The sequence below is a fragment of the Capricornis sumatraensis genome, chromosome 1 (assembly GCF_032405125.1).
Source record: "Capricornis sumatraensis isolate serow.1 chromosome 1, serow.2, whole genome shotgun sequence".
NCBI classification, from domain to species: domain Eukaryota; kingdom Metazoa; phylum Chordata; class Mammalia; order Artiodactyla; family Bovidae; genus Capricornis; species Capricornis sumatraensis.
In genome coordinates this window covers 163,698,241-163,716,416 of record NC_091069.1, presented here as the reverse complement: position 1 = coordinate 163,716,416, position 18,176 = coordinate 163,698,241, and the positions used below count along the sequence as shown (strand labels likewise).

Sequence of the window (18,176 nt, the reverse complement as noted above, 5' to 3'; positions counted from 1 at the left end):
TCACAGCTTGCACAGAGGGCAATCAGCACACAAACAATCTGACTCCTTGATGAGTTTTGAGAATACTCATGGGTTTCACTGCCACCCAATCCCTCCTCAGAGGCCCTCAATAGGCTCAACAACAGAGGAAGGACAGGTCATGTTGGGCCAAACTATGTTGAATAAAACATGAGAAACAAATAGAGAAAAGCAGAAGACAGTAAAAAATAGTTGGTCTATGAAAATTCCACGACTAATATCATTGGGCTTCCCACATAACTCAGTTGGTAAAGCATCTGCCTGCAATATGGGAGATCTGGGTTCAATTCTTGGGTCAGGAGGTGCCCTTGGAGAAGGAAATGGCAACCCACTCCAATATTCTTGCCTGGAGAATCTCAATGACAAAGGAGCCCAATATCATACTCAATGATAAAAAATTGAAAGCTTTCCCCTCAAGAACAGGAACAAGACAAAGATGTCTACTTTTGCCATTTCTATTCAGTATTGAACTGGAGGTTCTAGCCAGAGCAAGTAGGTAAGAAAAATAAAAGACATCTATTAATAACTTGGAAAGGAAGAAGTGAAACTATCTCTTTTCACAGATGACAGGATTTTAAATATTAGAAAATCCTTAAAAATCTGCACAAACCATTATACTAGATCCAATAAATGAATTCAACAAATTTGTGTTATGAACACAGACAGTGACAGTTTTACTTCTTCCTTTCCAATCTGAATTCCTTTTATTTCTGTTCCTGTCTGATTGCTATGGTTAGGACTTCCAGTAGTGCATTAGATAAAAGTGATGAGAATCGGCATCCTTGTCTTCCTTCTGATCTTAGAGGAAATGTTTTTAGCTTTCCTCAAATTGATTACAATGTTAGCTGTGGGCTTGTCATATATAGCCTTTATTGTGTTGAGGTGTATCTCCTCTGTATCCACTTTGCAGACAGTTTTTATCATGAGTGAACACTGAATTTTATAAAAGCTATTCCTGTACCTATTGAAATGAGCATATGTTTTTTATTCTTCAGTTTGTTAATCTGGTATATCATAGTGACTGATTTGCAGATATTGAACCATCCTTGCATCCATGGGATAAATCCCACTTGGTCATGGTATATGATCCTTTTAGTGTATTATTGGTTTCTGTTTGCTATTATTTTTGTGAGGATTTTTCCATCTATGTTTATCATTAATGTTTGCCTGTAGTTTTCTCTTTTTTTTATGATATCTTTGTTTTCTTTGCTTCAGGATCATTCACTATGATTTTTACATGTATGTCCATCAGGAATATTGCCCTAAAATACTCTTTTCTTGTAGTTTTCTTATTTTTCTATCAGGATATTACTGGCCTGGTAAAATAAGTCCAGAAGCTTTTCTTCCTCTTCAATTTTTGGGAATAGTTTGAGAAGGATAGAGGTTAAGTCAGAGCTGAAATTAAGATCTACAATCTGTCTCCCTTGAGGCCTAACTTCAGAGGGAAGGGAGGCAGCATTCCCTCCTAAACTGTATGTCCCAAGGGGATGACTGGAGAAGAGTGTGAAGGGTGAAGAAGTGAGAGGGGACATCTAAGAGCAGTGTAGGAGACATGAAGGGCATTTTGAGTTCCTTCTCAAGATTTCTATTCTAATTTCCTACTCTCTCACCTTCTTATCATTCCCTTTTTATCACATTGATGATTCGTGCTCCTGAGCCCAGTAGAAATTCTCCAAGACTTTGCTTTGACTTTCTACTCTTGTCTGTCAACAGCCTTCCACTCTGTAATTGGTTCCCTCCTGGAGCTTCATAATCAGCTCAGATCTTCACTATCTTCCTTCTAAAGATTCCAATTAGTTGTATGAACTACTTGTCTTTTAATTATCCCCTCTTTTGGTTCATTTCAGCCAAAAATCTTCCTGACATACTTAGGCTTCTTTCATTATGCCATTCTTTAGTTGAGTCCCCTGCAGAGCATTCTCAGTGCTTACACTATTGGGCTGACACCAATCTGCCTCCACCTATCAAAATTCTACCCCTCCTGTCAAGCCCAACTCATTTTCTAATTCTATATGACGTTGTCTATGTTTACCCTAGAGAAAGTGACTTCTCTTTCCTAGTAATTTTTGTGTTATTTAAGGTCTTTGCCTCTCATTTATCACAGATTTCCTTGTACCACAGATATGTAGGGAAATGTCTTTTATCCCATGAAGGGTTATGATACACTGGCAAGCAGGAACTATGTCATATTTCTTTGGATCATCCTTGCTTCCTTTACAATAGTCAAATGACTCATTTAGAAATTGTCTTTGAATTGGGTGTGGATTTTCCTTTTGTGAAGTGATTAAAACAAACATAGCAAGAAGAGTGTCAAAGAAAAATTATTTTCTTTCTGTATCAGGGAGTACTCAATGAACTGAGCATGATGTAAGGAGAAAAATATACTCTGAAATTATATTTCAGGACCATGTTTTTGGTAAATAAATTTTGGAGCTATGATATAAAATCTTTCATTTTTTTTCCCTTGAAGTATCTTTCTTATGGAGTATTGGAACTTTTCCTGTTTTTGTGCCTGACTCTGCTTTGCTTTTTATGTTCAAGTTAAAAATCAGTGGGTTGCCTGGTGGCTCAGACGGTAGAGTCTGCCTAAAATGCAGGAGACCCAGTTCGATCCCTGGGTCGATTAGCCCTTGTGAAAGCAGGATTGTGACAGAGTCCGGGTTTGGATGCTTATCCAATTGTTATCCAGGAAAGCGATTATCTTCCAGAAGGAAGAAAAACAGTTTGCAAAGTCTCGGGAGGAAAGTCAACAGAACAGTCTCTGAAACATACACTGGCCTGCAACTCTGTTCTTTCCAGTCTGCCTTTGGTCAACCACTCCCTGATTAGGAGCTTCACAAAGGCAGATGGTGATGATTTTAGCAGGAGAGTGGGTGTGCAGGAGTGGGCAGAAGGTGAGAAGCACTATCTTTTCTTCAGAATTAGTTCCCACCACATCATCAAAAGCCTTCTTTCCTCGTAGCATTCATTCTGTACTCCCCTGGAGCACCTGCTGAATGTATATCTTGTTATTCCAAGTGCTAAAAGAAGTCCTATAGGCTGAATGGGTTCCTTATACTTACGGAGGTGGAAAGAGGGAGTCAAAGCGGACAGAGAAAGTTCGGTTGTATTTATACAGTCTCTCTTTAAAAAAAAAAGTTTTATTTTGTATTGGGGTATAGCCGATTAACAATATTGTGATAGTTTCAGGTGAACAGCAAAGGGACTCAGCTATACATATACATGTATCCACTCTTCCTCAAACTCCCCTCCCATCCAGGCTGCCACATAACATTGAGCAGAGTTCCATGTACTATACACATTTTGGTTTTCCGTTTTAAGTGTAGCAGTGTTTTATAGTCTTTCTTTAAGACTCAAAATAAACCCAGGGACTTTTGTCCATGAACTTGAAGTGATGATCTACACATTTTCCAAACTGCCTTTCAGCTGAATTATTGAATTCTTTGTTAGTATGTAAATACAAATGTCTTCTCAGAGACTAGCTCTGATTTTGGACAAAACTGAGTAGAACCTTCGTTGTTTTCACAACCAATTTCAATTCTTTATCTTGTTTTTCTGTTTCAGAACGGACTCAAAATAATTCAGAGCATCCTCTTATAAGTAAGTATCAAACTTGCCAAATAAAATCAAGGAAATAGATTGTTATGTGGTTGGAAAGTAATACAGGTTCCATCTTCTTCATTGAGTGGATTTGTTTGTACTAAGTTATCTGTTGTGGGAAACAGTGCTGTGCTCCTATCCATTCCCCTCCCCCAGACAGCTAAATTTGTCACTGTTTGTAATAAGCTGGCTGCTCGCCCAAACTAAATAGCAGCTGCCACATGAACAATACAGTATTTGTTACCACTCAATTACCAAACTACTTCATGCCCAGATCCAGTAGCTCCTGACCACATCTACCCCAAAACCAAGCATATGAGGAAGGAATGTATAGCTAGGTTAATATATCTAAAAATAAAGCCTTCCTGAACAAACAAAATTGAGCACAAGTACAAAGTTAAAAGATTTATGATGAATTCTGATATTTTCTATTTTGTTATCTTTCATTTTTTGGCTTCATTTGTTATCTGTTAAGTTGTTGCACGACCCACTAGTAAGTTACAACCTATCATGGAAAAACAGGGCCTTAATGCACATTGTGTGTGTCTGTGTGTGTTAGTCGCTCAGTTGTGTCCAACTCTTTGCAACCCCATGGATTGTAGCCCACCAGGCTCCTCTGCCCATGGGATTCTCCAGGCAAGAGTACTGGAGTGGGTTGCCATTTCCTTCTCCATAACGCACATTAACACTGATCAATAATAATGGGAACCAGTTGTATGCCCATAGAAGCATATCTGGAGATACCAAAGATATTTGAAGTTAATAAAAGTATTTGGAAATATCAGGGTTAATGAGACAACACAAAGCATTAAAGGAACTTCAATTTTGTTTCAAAAATATGTTGGGTTGAGTCCCGGTAACTGCCATTTACTAGCTGTTGGATTTCTGGCAAGTCTTGGGACAATTACTCTTCTCAGAACAAGTGACTGGATTAAATATATATATATACTCCTTACTTTTCTTCTCCTCTGTTTGTTGTTTTCTGTTTACTTTTCTTAAGTGATCATTTTGAAAATTGAATAAGACATTGTAAATGAAAGGGCATGGTGAAATACTTTCTGAGAGCTGTTATGGATAGTGTTTTACAGGCGATTAGCCCTAGCAGAATTGAAAGATAAATTATAGCCACTCACATACACTCAGCATTAAAGCAAGAGGTTGGGGAGAGGACTAAGTCCTGGGGTTCTTGGGAGAAACCTCTTAAAAGAGAAATAGAGGCATCAGCTAGAACTCCATTCAAGTTCTGACAGTTTAGAGGGTGTTACTTCATTTGTCTCATATTTTCTAACCGTCTTGAGTATTAATGAACATTTCAGATACAAAGAATGCCTCAAGACCGCTCTCCAAGGAAGAGATGGTAGACCGACAATGGATCCTTTATAGTTTGCTTCCTTTGGGGGCTTTACCTCTGCTTATTACCTGTTTCTACCTATTCTGCTGCCTTAGAAGGCACCGAGGTGAGTTCCGTCTTCTCTCTGCTGCTCTGTGCCACACATTTGAGGTTCATTTACAGTGGCTGATAGATTTTTAGTTAGTTTCCGGTGGGTTTTCCCACAATATTCTACTATAAACCATGGACAGTGATGTCATGGGGAATAACTCATCTTTCCACTGGAAAGGCAAATGGATAAATTCAGATCTCCTCTAGTCTTAAACAGGCATGCTCACCACAACAAAGGCTTGTGGTGAGGAGGTAATATTGCTGGGACTTATTCATTCTACTTGGGTCCATCATAGGAGGAATTCTTCTAACATTCAGGGTGTTGAAAAGGAGGTTGAAATAATTTCATAGATCAACATATGTGCATTGAGTTAGTTTGTCTGGTCCTGTTTTCCACAGTCATTTCACATTATGCCAGTCATCCACACCCCAGTCTAAATGAAAACCCAATGTCCCCAAAGGAAATTCTTACGTCTGTGCTGACTGTCGCGATCATAAACAGATGCTTGAACTGAATCCCTACCCAACAATAATGCATTTGAAAAACGTGGTTGACTATGATCAGAGAGGTGGTATTTTGAAAACAATTACTTTCTATTTCTGTAAGAATTCACTTAAGGTCGTTAGCAAGCACTTAAACACGTAAGAGAGAGGGGCATGACGAATTCTGGTCTAGCTGGGGTCGAAACCAGGTCACTCCTCTCTCTCTTTCCTTTTTCCCCCTCAGTCATCTTGTCTAATTCCTTTTTCCACAGCAGCAGCCACAGTGTAGCTATAGAAACTAAGCTGGACAGAGCAATCCTTATTGCTGCCACAAGAGAAAGCTTTGTCTGAGCAAAAGTGCTCTTGGTGTTTTGTGGTGAGGAATTCTGGAGCCTGGAACCTTCTCAGGATGCTGAGAGACTCCTCTGTGACTCCAACTCCACTTCTGCAACACCAAGGCTCTTTCAATGCTGCCCCCCGCCTCCAGTTTCCACCACCTTTCTTGAGGTAGCTGGAGGTTCAGGAAAAAAAGCAAGGATAAATCTTTTGATTTACCACATTCAAAGTGAACTAGGCCAGAGGAGATCCCAGCTGTCTAGGTGACAGGACAGCTGGGAGTGTGGCATTACATACAGAATGTCCCCAGAAAAAAGATCCCCAGGTTTTTAAGGTGCTGGGCTAGGTCCTGTGCCCTCCTCTTGGCTATGCCATAGGCTCTTCTGGAATGGGAAGTGAAGAACCAAAGAACAAAATGGACAGCACGAATTCTCACAAACAGAGGTTTGTGTGTCATGATGGACATAGCAAATAAAGAAGCCCAAACTAATAATAATGCTGTAGATGGTGTGCACGTGGGTGAGAGTGCGTGGGGAGGCATCCCCACTTCTGGGACTGAATTTCAACCTAGCAATCTGATTCTAGAATCCATATTCTTAAATGACCCTAACTTACAAGGAATTGAGGAAGAATTTTATTTTGTGCTGTTCTTTACCTCTTTTGGTTTTTTATTTTATTTTTCCTTTTGAATTGCAGGGAGACAAAAGAAGCTTTCTAATTCAACAGGAAGGGATACTAACCTGGTATGTTTAATGGTATATAACACAACCTGTGTTATACCATGCTAATATTTATATATTTTAAAAAATTTAATTGAGTCTATGTAACACCATGTGCCAAGCACTATTCTAAATGCTATATGCATTTACTTACTTTTAAAATGTGTTTATTTTACATTTACTTTAGTCGGTAGCAAAGATTCTTCCAGATTGTTGTTTAGTTGCTAAGTCATGTCCAACTCTTTTGCAACCCCATGGACTATAGCCCACCAGGCTCCTTTCTCCATAGGATTTCCTAGGCAAGAATACTGCAGTGGGTTGTTATTTCCTTCTCCAAGGGATCTTCCAGACCAAGGGATTGAACCTGTGTCTCCTGCATTGGCAGGCAAATTCTTTACCACTGAGCCACCTGGGAAGCTCTTCCTTGAGATTAGCAAATCTCATAAGTGAGTCTTATTAGGCATAGAAGGCAGTGTAGAATCTAAGCAGAAAAGTCAGAGTCTGAACTATACAACATTGACTCTGTTCTCAACCTGTTATGTGACTTCAGTCTATTGATTTATTCTCACAAAAGTGCCTTAAGTGTTTCCAGAAGGGTTGTTGTTCAGTTACTAAGTCGTGTCCGTCTCTCTGTAGCCCCATGATCTACAGCAGGCCAGGCTTCCCTGCTCTTCACTATCTCCTGCAGGTGGGAGTAAATAAAAGAATGAATCATAAATAACCTCATAAAATCAAGTATGATTTCTTAATGAGTCATACCAGCAGATAAAGAAGCATGACAACAGGTCTAGTTACTATGCAAAATCACTCATAATGTGTGTGTGTTCATTAAGGAGGAGACCTGGTAGACAAAGCAAAAGGTTCTTCAGAAGCAGAGCAGTTTCCCCACAAGTTCTTGGAATATCAGTTTAGACCTTTCCTTTGGCTTCAATGTTCTGTAAATACTGGAACTCAAAATAGAATGCAAAATGAAGCAACATATTTCAAGAAAAATATTTTATGTAGCTCTGATTAAAAACAGATAGTCATAAACAAGGTACCACGAAAAGAATTTGTGTGTGTGTGGGTGTTTCCATTAGGAGTATTAATAAAGGTGTATTTAACGTCTTAAAATTTCCAGAAATGCCAGAGGCAGATATAACCAATAGTTCTACATATAATATTAAATGGTACTCAGCATTCCCCACCAGGTAGCTTAACATTAAATAAAAGTAAATAAATTCAAATTAAGAAACTTGTATGAAATTTTTAGTATTATTGTGTTGGGTGCTAATGTTTTGTTTCTTCACATAGGGAAATTTTCTTAAATGTGATTTCCTTTCTTTCTACAGTGAACAACAACAAACTACACTCTGTTACAATGAGCCCTAAAAGCTATGACAGCATTTAAAACAATGATCTAGGGGCTTCCCTGGTTCCTTAACCAGTCCAGTGGTTAAGATTCCGAACTTCCATTGCAGGGGCCTTGGGTTTTATCCCTGGTCAGGGTACTAATATCAATCATGCTTTGGCAAGGTAAAAAAAAAAATCTAAATAATTTACTGGACATGTAAAGCCCAGGTTGGCCAGAATATAGTTACATTTCTTTCTGTGTAAACTGGATGAATTATTTATGATTTTCAGTTGAACTCAAGAGGGGGTTTTTCTATGTGTACAATTATCAGGGAATTTTGTTTTATGATCTTCATGTATTTCATAGGAATTCAGAGTTTTGCCCCATTTGAGTTATCAAGCATTTCAGAAAATAATCAAAGAGATACTGTATTAGATCTTTGAGACTTCAATTTTGTTAAGAGGGAATTATATGTGAACCAGTGGAATAGAAATCCAAAGTAGAGAAAGGATAATATAAAACATACCTTTAAAAGTGAAAATTTTAATCCTATTCCAGGATGTCCTTAGAGGATATGAAAGTACTTGTTTAGTAAAAATAAATGAATTACGTATTTTCTGAAGTGCTTTACAGAATGTGGAGTGCTATACAAATATAGAATAAGACAGCTGCTTCTGTTTTGCCATCTCTACCCACCACACCATGGTGCACCAGCCTTGTGGCACCCACCCACTTTGATCAGGTGCCAGAGAATAGGTTCAGCCACCATGTTTTCTTTTACATAATTACTCTAAAAAAGTTTTCCATGGAAACTAGCCATCTTTTGGGATGGGAGGCAGGTAATTGAGTTGACAAACTACATAGATTGAAAAATACAACAGAGACCTTGTTGATATGTTAAAGATTTATGGCTAGTTATGAGAGGGTAAGAACTCCGGGAGTTGGTGATGAACAGAGAGGCCTGGAGTGCTGCGATTCATGGGGTCGCAAAGAGTCAGACACGACTGAGCGACTGAATTGAACTGAACTGAACAGGCAGGTGTTGGAGAAGACTCTTGAGAGTCTGTTGGACTGCAAGAAGATCCAACCAGTCCAAAGGAGATCCAACCACTAAAAGAGATCAGTCCTGAGTGTTCTTTGGAAGGACTGATGCTAAAGCTGAAACTCCAGTACTTTGGCCACTTCATGCGAAGAGTTGACTCATTGGAAAAGACTCTGATGCTGGGAGGGATTGGGGGCAGGAGGAGAAGGGGATGACAGAGGATGAGATGGCTGGATGGCATCACAGACTCGATGGATGTGAGTTTGAGTGAACTCCGGGAGATGGTGATGGACAGGGAGGCCTGGCGTGCTGTGATTCATGGGGTCGCAAAGAGTCGGACATGACTGAGTGACTGAACTGAACAGGCAGGAAGGCCACGGGTCTCCAAACGGAGGAAATAGGCTGCAAGCATCAGACATTTTTTTATCTCTCTCTTAAGTGGCAGAAGGAAACAAACTAGTGATATACTTTTCCCCCTTCTCTATACAAATTTAAAAAGAGGTTTTTCTTAAAATACTGTGTTGCCATAATGACACCTGGTTCCACTTGAACTTAACTTTTCTCAAATTTTGAGCTAACCAATACATTTTTCTCATGGAAATATTTGTCTTAAGCTATGTTATATGCTATGCATCTACCCCAGACTCTGTCTTCAAGTCAGTTCTCCTAAAGGCTCAGAACTGACTTTACAAACCAGTATGTTATACTCATACATGTTCTCTTAATCCATGTAAACAAAACCATTTGTATGGTAATCTGCTTTTCTTCAAGATTCAAATCAATCATAATATGGCCCAGGATGACTCCCCTGGTGCCAAGATTATCTCAAAATGCATCTTGTGGGTGAGGAGCCTAGTGCCATTCTCTGAGTTTTGAGACATTCCTTTCTTTCATTAACAGACTGATAGTAACTGTATAACATACAGCTACAGACTAGCAGGCGGGTATTCTTTCTGCCCCCTTCTGATGTCTACGTCAGAAGCTCTCTCTATCCCTTTTATACTTTAATAAAACTTTATTACAGAAAAGCTCTGAGCCATCAAGCCTCGTCTTTGGCCCTGGACTGAATTCTTCTCCTCCAGAGGCCAAGAATCCTGGTGTCTTTCATGGTTCAGCAACAAACTTTCAGTTATTAGGTCACATGACAGTCTTCTTCTCCAGAGCTCCTCCAGAAACTTTAGTAAGGCTTCTTTGAGACACTTTCCATCTGAGTCAAGAGACAAAGAAGCTTAAATGAATCTTGCTTCTTTCAATCATTCAGCCTCGGTGTAATTTCCTAGGCAGCTAAGCCATCGGAGGGAGGCAGTATACTCAGCATTTAACACTTCATTTGTCAGAACCGAGTTAGACATGTTTGCATGGTGTGTGTGTGGGGGTGTGTGTTAGTTACTTGGTCAAAACTGACTCTTTGAGATCCCTTGGACTATAGCCAGCCAAGCTCTTCTGTCCATGGAATTCTCCAGGCAAGAATACTGGAGTGGGCTGCCATTCCCTTCTCCAGGGATCAAACCAGGCTCCCCTGCATTGCAGGCAGTTTCTTTACCACTGAGCCACCAGTATAGAACTCTGTATACATCACAAAGTGGATGACAAAAGAGCAGGTAAGGCATATAGGTTATCAGGTTAGGCATATCAGGTAATGGGCCTGATACCTCAAAGAAATTAGGCCAAACCTCAAGAACATAAATTGACTGGTAACACTGGGATTTAGAAAATTGAAATAACAAGTCTTAGCATTAACACGGTATCTTCATTTTTTACCAGCTGGGTCCCTTGTATAGGTAGAAATAGCTAACAAATAACTGAAAAAAGTTTTTTAAAAAATCAGGTTCCAGTACTTTTAGTTTACATAAGTTCACATCTTTCTTGAAAACCTTAAGATATTTGACTCAATTTGGAAGTGTAAGAATATCCTTGTGGTGGAAATAACAACTGGAATATTTTTACAACTTTTTCTAAGCTTTGTCCACCCACATCAAACTGACAGCAACTTCCAGTCCCAGGTTTCAAGTCATAATAATATATCTTGGTTAATATTTATTCTTCATAGTATTTATTCTTTTTGTCCCTTAGAGAGTAACTGTTCTGCTTTATCTTTACTTGTTTTATCCTAAACTGTGTTAATGCTATACATTATATTACACATCTCCTAATGTTCTGAAGGGATATTTTATGCTTTTCTTATTAATCTGATGTGTGGTTTCCATTTCAAAGAGGGGCCAAAAAGGGTTCTGTGAACTCAAAAATTACGGTAAATAAAAGGGAGCTGAAACCCAGTTCTATGTGACAACCTAGAAGGCTGGGATGGGGTGGAAGATGGGAGGGAGGTTCAAGAGGATTGGGACATATGTTTACTTATAGCTGACTCATGTTGATGTATGGCAGAAAACTTCACAGTATTGTAAAGCAATTATCCTCCAATTAAAAATAAGTAATATTTTTAAGCACAAAATAACTCTTTCAGAAGAACATAGTGGTCTTTAAGCCTTTCACCCTTTAATAAGTGAGAATCTGCTTTAAGGAGTGATGTCAACACCTGCAATGAAGAACAGATTATTTCTCTCCATGTATAAACACTCAATTTAGCCTACACTCATAGTTTCCTAGTGGATACGCACTATCACATCCTTAAGTTGTAATTAGAGAAATCTTTTTTTCTCTCTCTCTCTTTTAGGTTGATGTCCCCCAGTTCTTTAGGAGTGAGCCGACTGAAGTCAACATCATGGAAAGTTCCCAAACATTGCATTTGGAAACTGGAATTTATGATAACGACCCCTGGTTTAGGGTCCGGAGAGAGTCTGGGGTTTATTTTAACCGAAGTCTGGAAGAAAACAAACAGGGCATTGTTTATGCTTCCCTGAAGCATTCAGTCATTGGAATGAACCCAAGACAGGCAACAAATGTGCAAGAAGCACCTACGGAGTATGCAACCATATGTGTGAGGAGTTAAATCTGGTCCTGATCTCCCACCAGTGATCAGCAACTGATGGGTCAGTCAGCACTACTACTGAAGACCAACAGAAAGTCAAACAATGGCCCTTGGCTTGAGAAGTTTCACTTTCAGGAGGTTCACCTTGGTGCTTGGGTCGTAAGCATCCACAGGACAAATGACTAAAATTTCTCCCAGAAACTTTTTTGGGAGCTTTTTACGTTTATAGCCTTGGGCAGTAAAATCTTTTCTCCAAAGCCAAATGATGTCATTTTTAGACATCATTTTTAGACCCAGCTACATTTAACCTGATACACAAACTCAGTCTTTTCTTTGGGACTACAGAGAATGTAGGACAGAAAGGTTTAGATTCTCTAGATCATTTCACTATATACTCTTGAAAAAGAAGTCCCAATTCAGATAACTAAACATAAATATGGTGATGATTGTGTGTCTGTTTCCAGTCTTTCATAATAAGAAAATTTTCTTTATCAATCTAATATTGGAATTTCTTAAATGTAAAGGAGAAATAATTTTAAACTTGATGATATAAGAAAAGAATGGAAAGAATAAATGATGCAATAAAGATGTGGAATATACCAACTGGATACAGGGTAGATGTTCCCCATGCCTGACAAGCAAATGCTTATATCGATCCTGTTAGATTACTAAGCAAATAGAGGTAGTAAATATAGCAATTAATATATGATGCATTTATAAAGTGACTGTGAGTGGGTAACATAGACTAATATATATGAATGTGACATAATGCTACTGAGTTATTACATTGGGACAAAAGTAATTGCAGTTTTGAACTGTGAATTTTGAATCATTATAACTAGGTTCAAAGACATCTTTATTAATCAGAATAGGAGCCATTACAATCAACACGTCTTTGCCAACAAGAAATAAGTTTGTTTATTCCTGTAGCACAAAATTCATACTTCAGGATTTGACAACTCTTGGAAAGGATTTTCTGCCTACTGCTGGTTGTGGAAGCATTTTCCCTGCAAAATATTGTCCAGATGCTTGAAGAAGTGGTAGTCAGTTGGCGAGAGGTTCAGGTGAATATGGCAGATGAAGTGAAATTTCATAGCCCAATGCATTCAACTTTTGAAATGCTGGTTGTGTGACATGCGCTTAGGCATTGTCATTGAGAAGAATTGGGTCCTTTCTGTTGACCAGTGCTGGCTACAGGAGTTGCAGTTTTCTGTGCATTTCATTGATTTGCTGAACATACTTCTCAGATATAATGGTTTTGCCAGGACTCAGAAATCTGTAGTGGATCAGACCAGCAGCAGACTACCAAACAGTGACCATGACTTTTTTTTTGGTGCAAGTTTAGCTTTGGGAAGTGCTTTAGAGCTTCTTCATCCAACCACTGAGCAGGTCATTGCTGGCTGTCATATAAAATCCAGTTTTTGTCACACATCACAATCTGATTGAGACAGTTCTCAATCGTTAACATTTTGTTATTGTTGCATAGAGTAAGAGAAGACGACTCTTCAAAATAATGATTTTTTTTTTTTTGATTTGCAGCCTGCTTACGAGGCACTGACTTATAGAGTATTGTCACCTTTCCAATTTACTTCAAATGCCAAGTGACCATAGAATGGTCAACATTGAGTTCTTTGGCAACTTCTCCTGTAGCTGTAAGAGTATCAGCTTCAATGCTTGCTCTCAGTTGGTCGTTGTCAACTTCCAATGGCCAGCCGCTATACTCATCTTCAAGGCTCTCGTCTCCTTTGCAAAACTTCTTGAATCACCACTGCACTGTACATTTGCTACCAGTTCCTGGGCCAAATGCATTGTTGATATTGTGAGTTGTCTCTGCTGCTTTACATCCTATTTGAACTCGAATAAAAAGATCTCATGAATTTGCTTTTTGTATAGCATCATTTTTATAGTCTAACATAAATATAAAATAAATAGCAAGTAATAAATCTGTAGCAGAAAAACATAAACAAAGAAATGCACATTAAAATGATGTATAACATAGCCATATTTATTTAAGAATATGTTCCAATATCAAAGGCCAAAGTTCAACAGTGCAAAGCTGCCATTTCTTTTGTACCAACCTATGGATTTCACACTTGGAGAAGGAAATGGCAACCCACTCCAGTGTTCTTGCCTTGAGAATCCCAGGGATGGGGGAGCCTGGTGGGCTCCCATCTATGGGGTCGCACAGAGTTGGATATGGCTGAAATGACTTAGCAGCAGCAGCAGCAGCATAGGATTCCCTGGTGACTCAGTTGGTAAAGAATCTGCCTGTAATGCAGGAGACCTGGGTTCAATCACTGGGACAAGAAGATCCCCTGGAGTAGAAAATGGCAACCCATTCTGGTATTCCTGCCTGGAAAATTCCATGGACACAGGAGTCTGGTGGACTAAAGTCCATGGGGTTTCAAAGAGTTGGACATGACTGAATGCACATGCACACACAGTAATATACTAGTGGGAGTCTGAATAAACGTAAAAATCATTGTCAACAGGTATAATCAAGTAAGTGCAGATTAATGGCTTAAACTGCTTCATTGTTTACCTGATACTAAATTAAAAGCACAATTAATGGAATGGAGAAAAGTCCATAATATTTAATTGGCCAGCATGGGTCAACATACTAAAATTTACTCTATCTGTATCTTGCTGTTCTTCTTACCAAAGATTAGGAGCAGATCATACATGGTAAAGTAGTGCAATTTGATAGCCATTTACTTTAAAATAATGAGGTTGCAGCCACTTAAAAGTAAAGCAAGAAGAGATGAATTTCTGAATTTCCAGTGTACATGGTCTAATTATTTCAAAAATAGCTTGTAACATTCAACAGCCTGAGGCTCTTAGGATGGTCAGATGCTTCTGAGAATAATGCAATAGACCTCATACAAAGTGGATAACAAAGGTTAGGATCTATTTCAGCAAATACATAAACTACTGCAAAAGTGAATGTGGGATGTGAGAAAGTATGTGTATGTTATTGTATAGAAGGGAGGGTAGATGACTTAGAGAAATGGTTAAAAAAAAAAAAACGGAAAAAACTGACATTCCATTTCAGCTTACTAAAGAAACTCAAACTATTAGAGTAAATGGGTCATTAAAGAAAATATACGAAAACAATGTATTATGTCATGGCAGTTAATATGTTGATGGCAAAAGAATTTCCAGACACGTAGTATCACAGAAAGGAGTAGGTTTATTAAGAATAAAGGGCAGAGAGGATGTGGACGCTGCAAGCACAGAGGGCTGACCTCCTGACAGGCTAGTGAGAGTTGATTCTTTTAGTGGGTTAGGAGCCAATTTTTATAGCCTCAAGATAAAGAAAATTCCTCCAGAAGGTTGGGTGATTGATTAGGGTGTTATAAGATGAGTACCAGAGTGAGCATTTTTGCCTAATATGGGTCAGGAAGCTTGCTGGTGATGTTCTGCACAGCTTTGGCCATGGTTCCAAAGGGGCTCAGTCAGTTCCAGAAATGACTTTGGATATGGCTCAGCCTCTGTGGCCTTGGTGAAGGCCTTGTGGCTTTGGGGAAGGATTCCACAAGATGTGGGGATGGGAGTATGACATTCCATAAAAGTTTTTGTTCCAGAAAGACACAACTGAGATTTGGTAGCAGAGTTTTCCTTATGTAACACTGGCATTCAGATTTTGCTGCATAGGATTGGGGTTGTGGAAGTTGTGTTAGAGTCACTGTCATCTAGCCAGTATGATAGCACCTCTCCTAGAATTTTGAACAACCAGTTACAGGGAGGCTCTTTCAGCCAAGACACACTTATGGGCAACTAACTGCAAAAGATATACTAGAATAGCTGCTATGCTTTTAGAAATAAAAACAGGAAGTATGGGGAGGATATATTTAGCTCTCCTTATCTGATAAACACACAAAGCTGAACGGTTTCTTCATGATTTCCTTGAATTTAAACAACAAAATATTTCTATTATTGAGACATTCTTAGCATATCTTACGGTAAAGATAGCATTAATGATGATTGTCACTTTAAAGGATTTATACTTATATTTGTACCATGCTACCCAAACCACAAATTATTTACATTTTTTATTCCTTCTTAATAAAATTTGTCAGAGTTATATATGTCCCCAATAAATCTATTTCAGTATCATCTACATGGTTTATATCGTTAATAAAATATAAAAAATGTAGTAATTTAATGAATATTAAACTTGCTGATTATTCCCAATAAGAAGATAAAGTTATTAAAAACATTTGGAATCAATTTGGTATTGCTTTATATACAAAAGAAGTGTGGAAATGAAAGAGAATGATTCTCCAACCTTATGGAATATAAAACAACTTGAAAAACTTTCAAAACTGCAGATTACCAGCTCCCAGCACTAAGAAATTCTGATTCAGGAAATCTAGGATATGACTCCATAATCTTCACCGTTAAAGGACACCCCAGGTAATTTTAATGTAGGTTTCCCAGTGGATAGGCTAATTTGTTTTATGTGGTTAATTTGACAGCTTTGCCCACTAATTGAAACTTTCTAGGCCCCAGAATGGATTATCTGGCCTGATTATACTTACAAACACACACACACACGCACGCACGCACGCACGCACGCACATATATATACCCTTCTTTAAAGAGCAATTTTAGGGTCAGGGAAGTTGAGTGGAGAGTACAGAAAGTTCCCAGATGTCCCCTGCCCTCAAACAGGCACAGCCTCTTACATCATCAACATCCTGGTCTAGAGCAGTGCATTTATTATAATCAATGAACCAATCCTGATACATCAATCAAATTCCATAGTTTACATTAGTGTTTCTTGGTGTTGTAACTCTTCATGTCTGACAAATGTATAGTGAAGTATCAGTCAGTTCAGTTGCTCAGTCATGTCTGACTCTTTCAGACTCCATGGACTGCAGCATGCCAGGCTTCCCTGTCCATCACCAACTCCCAGAGATAACTCAAACTCATGTCCATTGAGTCAGTAATGCCATCCAACCATCTCATCCTCTGTCATCCACTTCTCCTGCCTTCAACCTTTCCCAGCATCAGGGTCTTTTCATATGAGTTAGTTCTTTGCATCAGGTGGCCAAAACATTGGAATCAGCATCAGTCCTTCTAATGAATATTCAGGACTGATTTCCTTTAGGATGGACTGGTTGGATCTCCTTGCAGTCCAAGGGACTCTCAATAGTCTCCTCCAACACCACAGTTCAAAAGCATCAATTCTTTAGCACTCAGCTGTCTTTATAGTCCAGTTCTCACATCCATACAAGACTAATGGAAAAACCTTAGCTTTCACTAGATGGACTTTGTTGTCACAGTAATGTCTCTGCTTTTTAATATGCTGTCTAGGTTGGTCATAACTTTCCTTTCAAGGAGTAAGGATCTTTTAATTTCATGGCTGCAGTCACCATCTGCAGTGATTTTGGAGCCCCCCAAAATAAAGTCTGTCACTGTTTCCACTGTTTCCCCATCTCTTTGCCATGAAATGATGGGACCAGATGCCATGATCTTAGTTTTCTGAATGTTGAGTTTTAAGCCAACTTTTTCACTCTCTTCTTTCACTTTCATCAAGAGGCTCTTTAGTTCTTCACTTTCTGCCATAAGGGTGGTATGATCTGCATATCTGAGGTTACTGATATTTCTCCCGAGAAACTTGATTTCAGTTTGTGTGTCATCCAGCCCAGAGTTTCTCATGATGTACTCTGCATAAAGTTAAATAAGCAAGGTGACAATATACAGCCTTGAAGTACTCCTTTCCTGATTTGGAACCGTCCATTGTTCCAAGTTTAGTTCTAACTATTGCTCCCTGACCTGCATACAAATTTCTCAAAAAGCAGGTCAGGTGACTAGGTATTTCCATCTCTCTCTCTCTCTCTCTTTTTTAATATAAATTTATTTATTTTAATTGGAGGTTAATTACTTTACAATATTGTATTGTATTCATCAACATGAATCCACCACAAGTATACACGTGTTCCCCATCCTGAACCCCCCTCCTTCCTCCCTCCCCGTACCATCCCTCTGAGTCGTCCCAGTGCACCGGCCCCAAGCATCCAGTATCATGCATCAAACCTGGACTGGTGATTCATTTCATATATGATATTATACATGTTTCAACGCCATTCTCCCAAATCATCCCACCCTCACCCTCTCCCACAGAGTCCAAAAGACTGTTCTATACATCTGTGTCTCTTTTACTGTCTCACATACAGGGTTATTGTTTCCATCTTTCTAAATTCCATATATACGCATTAGTATACTGTATTGGTGTTTTTCTTTCTGGCTTACTTCACTCTGTATATTCG

At 38.8% G+C, this 18,176-nt stretch overlaps 1 protein-coding gene across 1 annotated transcript in view; it reads left to right on the top strand.

Moving 5' to 3' along the window:
- BTLA (B and T lymphocyte associated) overlaps nt 1-11,922 on the top strand; it is a 33,013-nt gene extending 21,091 nt beyond the window's left edge. Inside the window, exons 3-5 of the mRNA XM_068986776.1 lie at nt 4,935-5,075; nt 6,575-6,621; nt 11,647-11,922. Coding sequence (XP_068842877.1) covers nt 4,935-5,075; nt 6,575-6,621; nt 11,647-11,922 — 464 coding nt within the window. The remainder of the gene's footprint in view (nt 1-4,934; nt 5,076-6,574; nt 6,622-11,646) is intronic.
- Nucleotides 11,923-18,176: the final 6,254 nt, after the last annotated feature.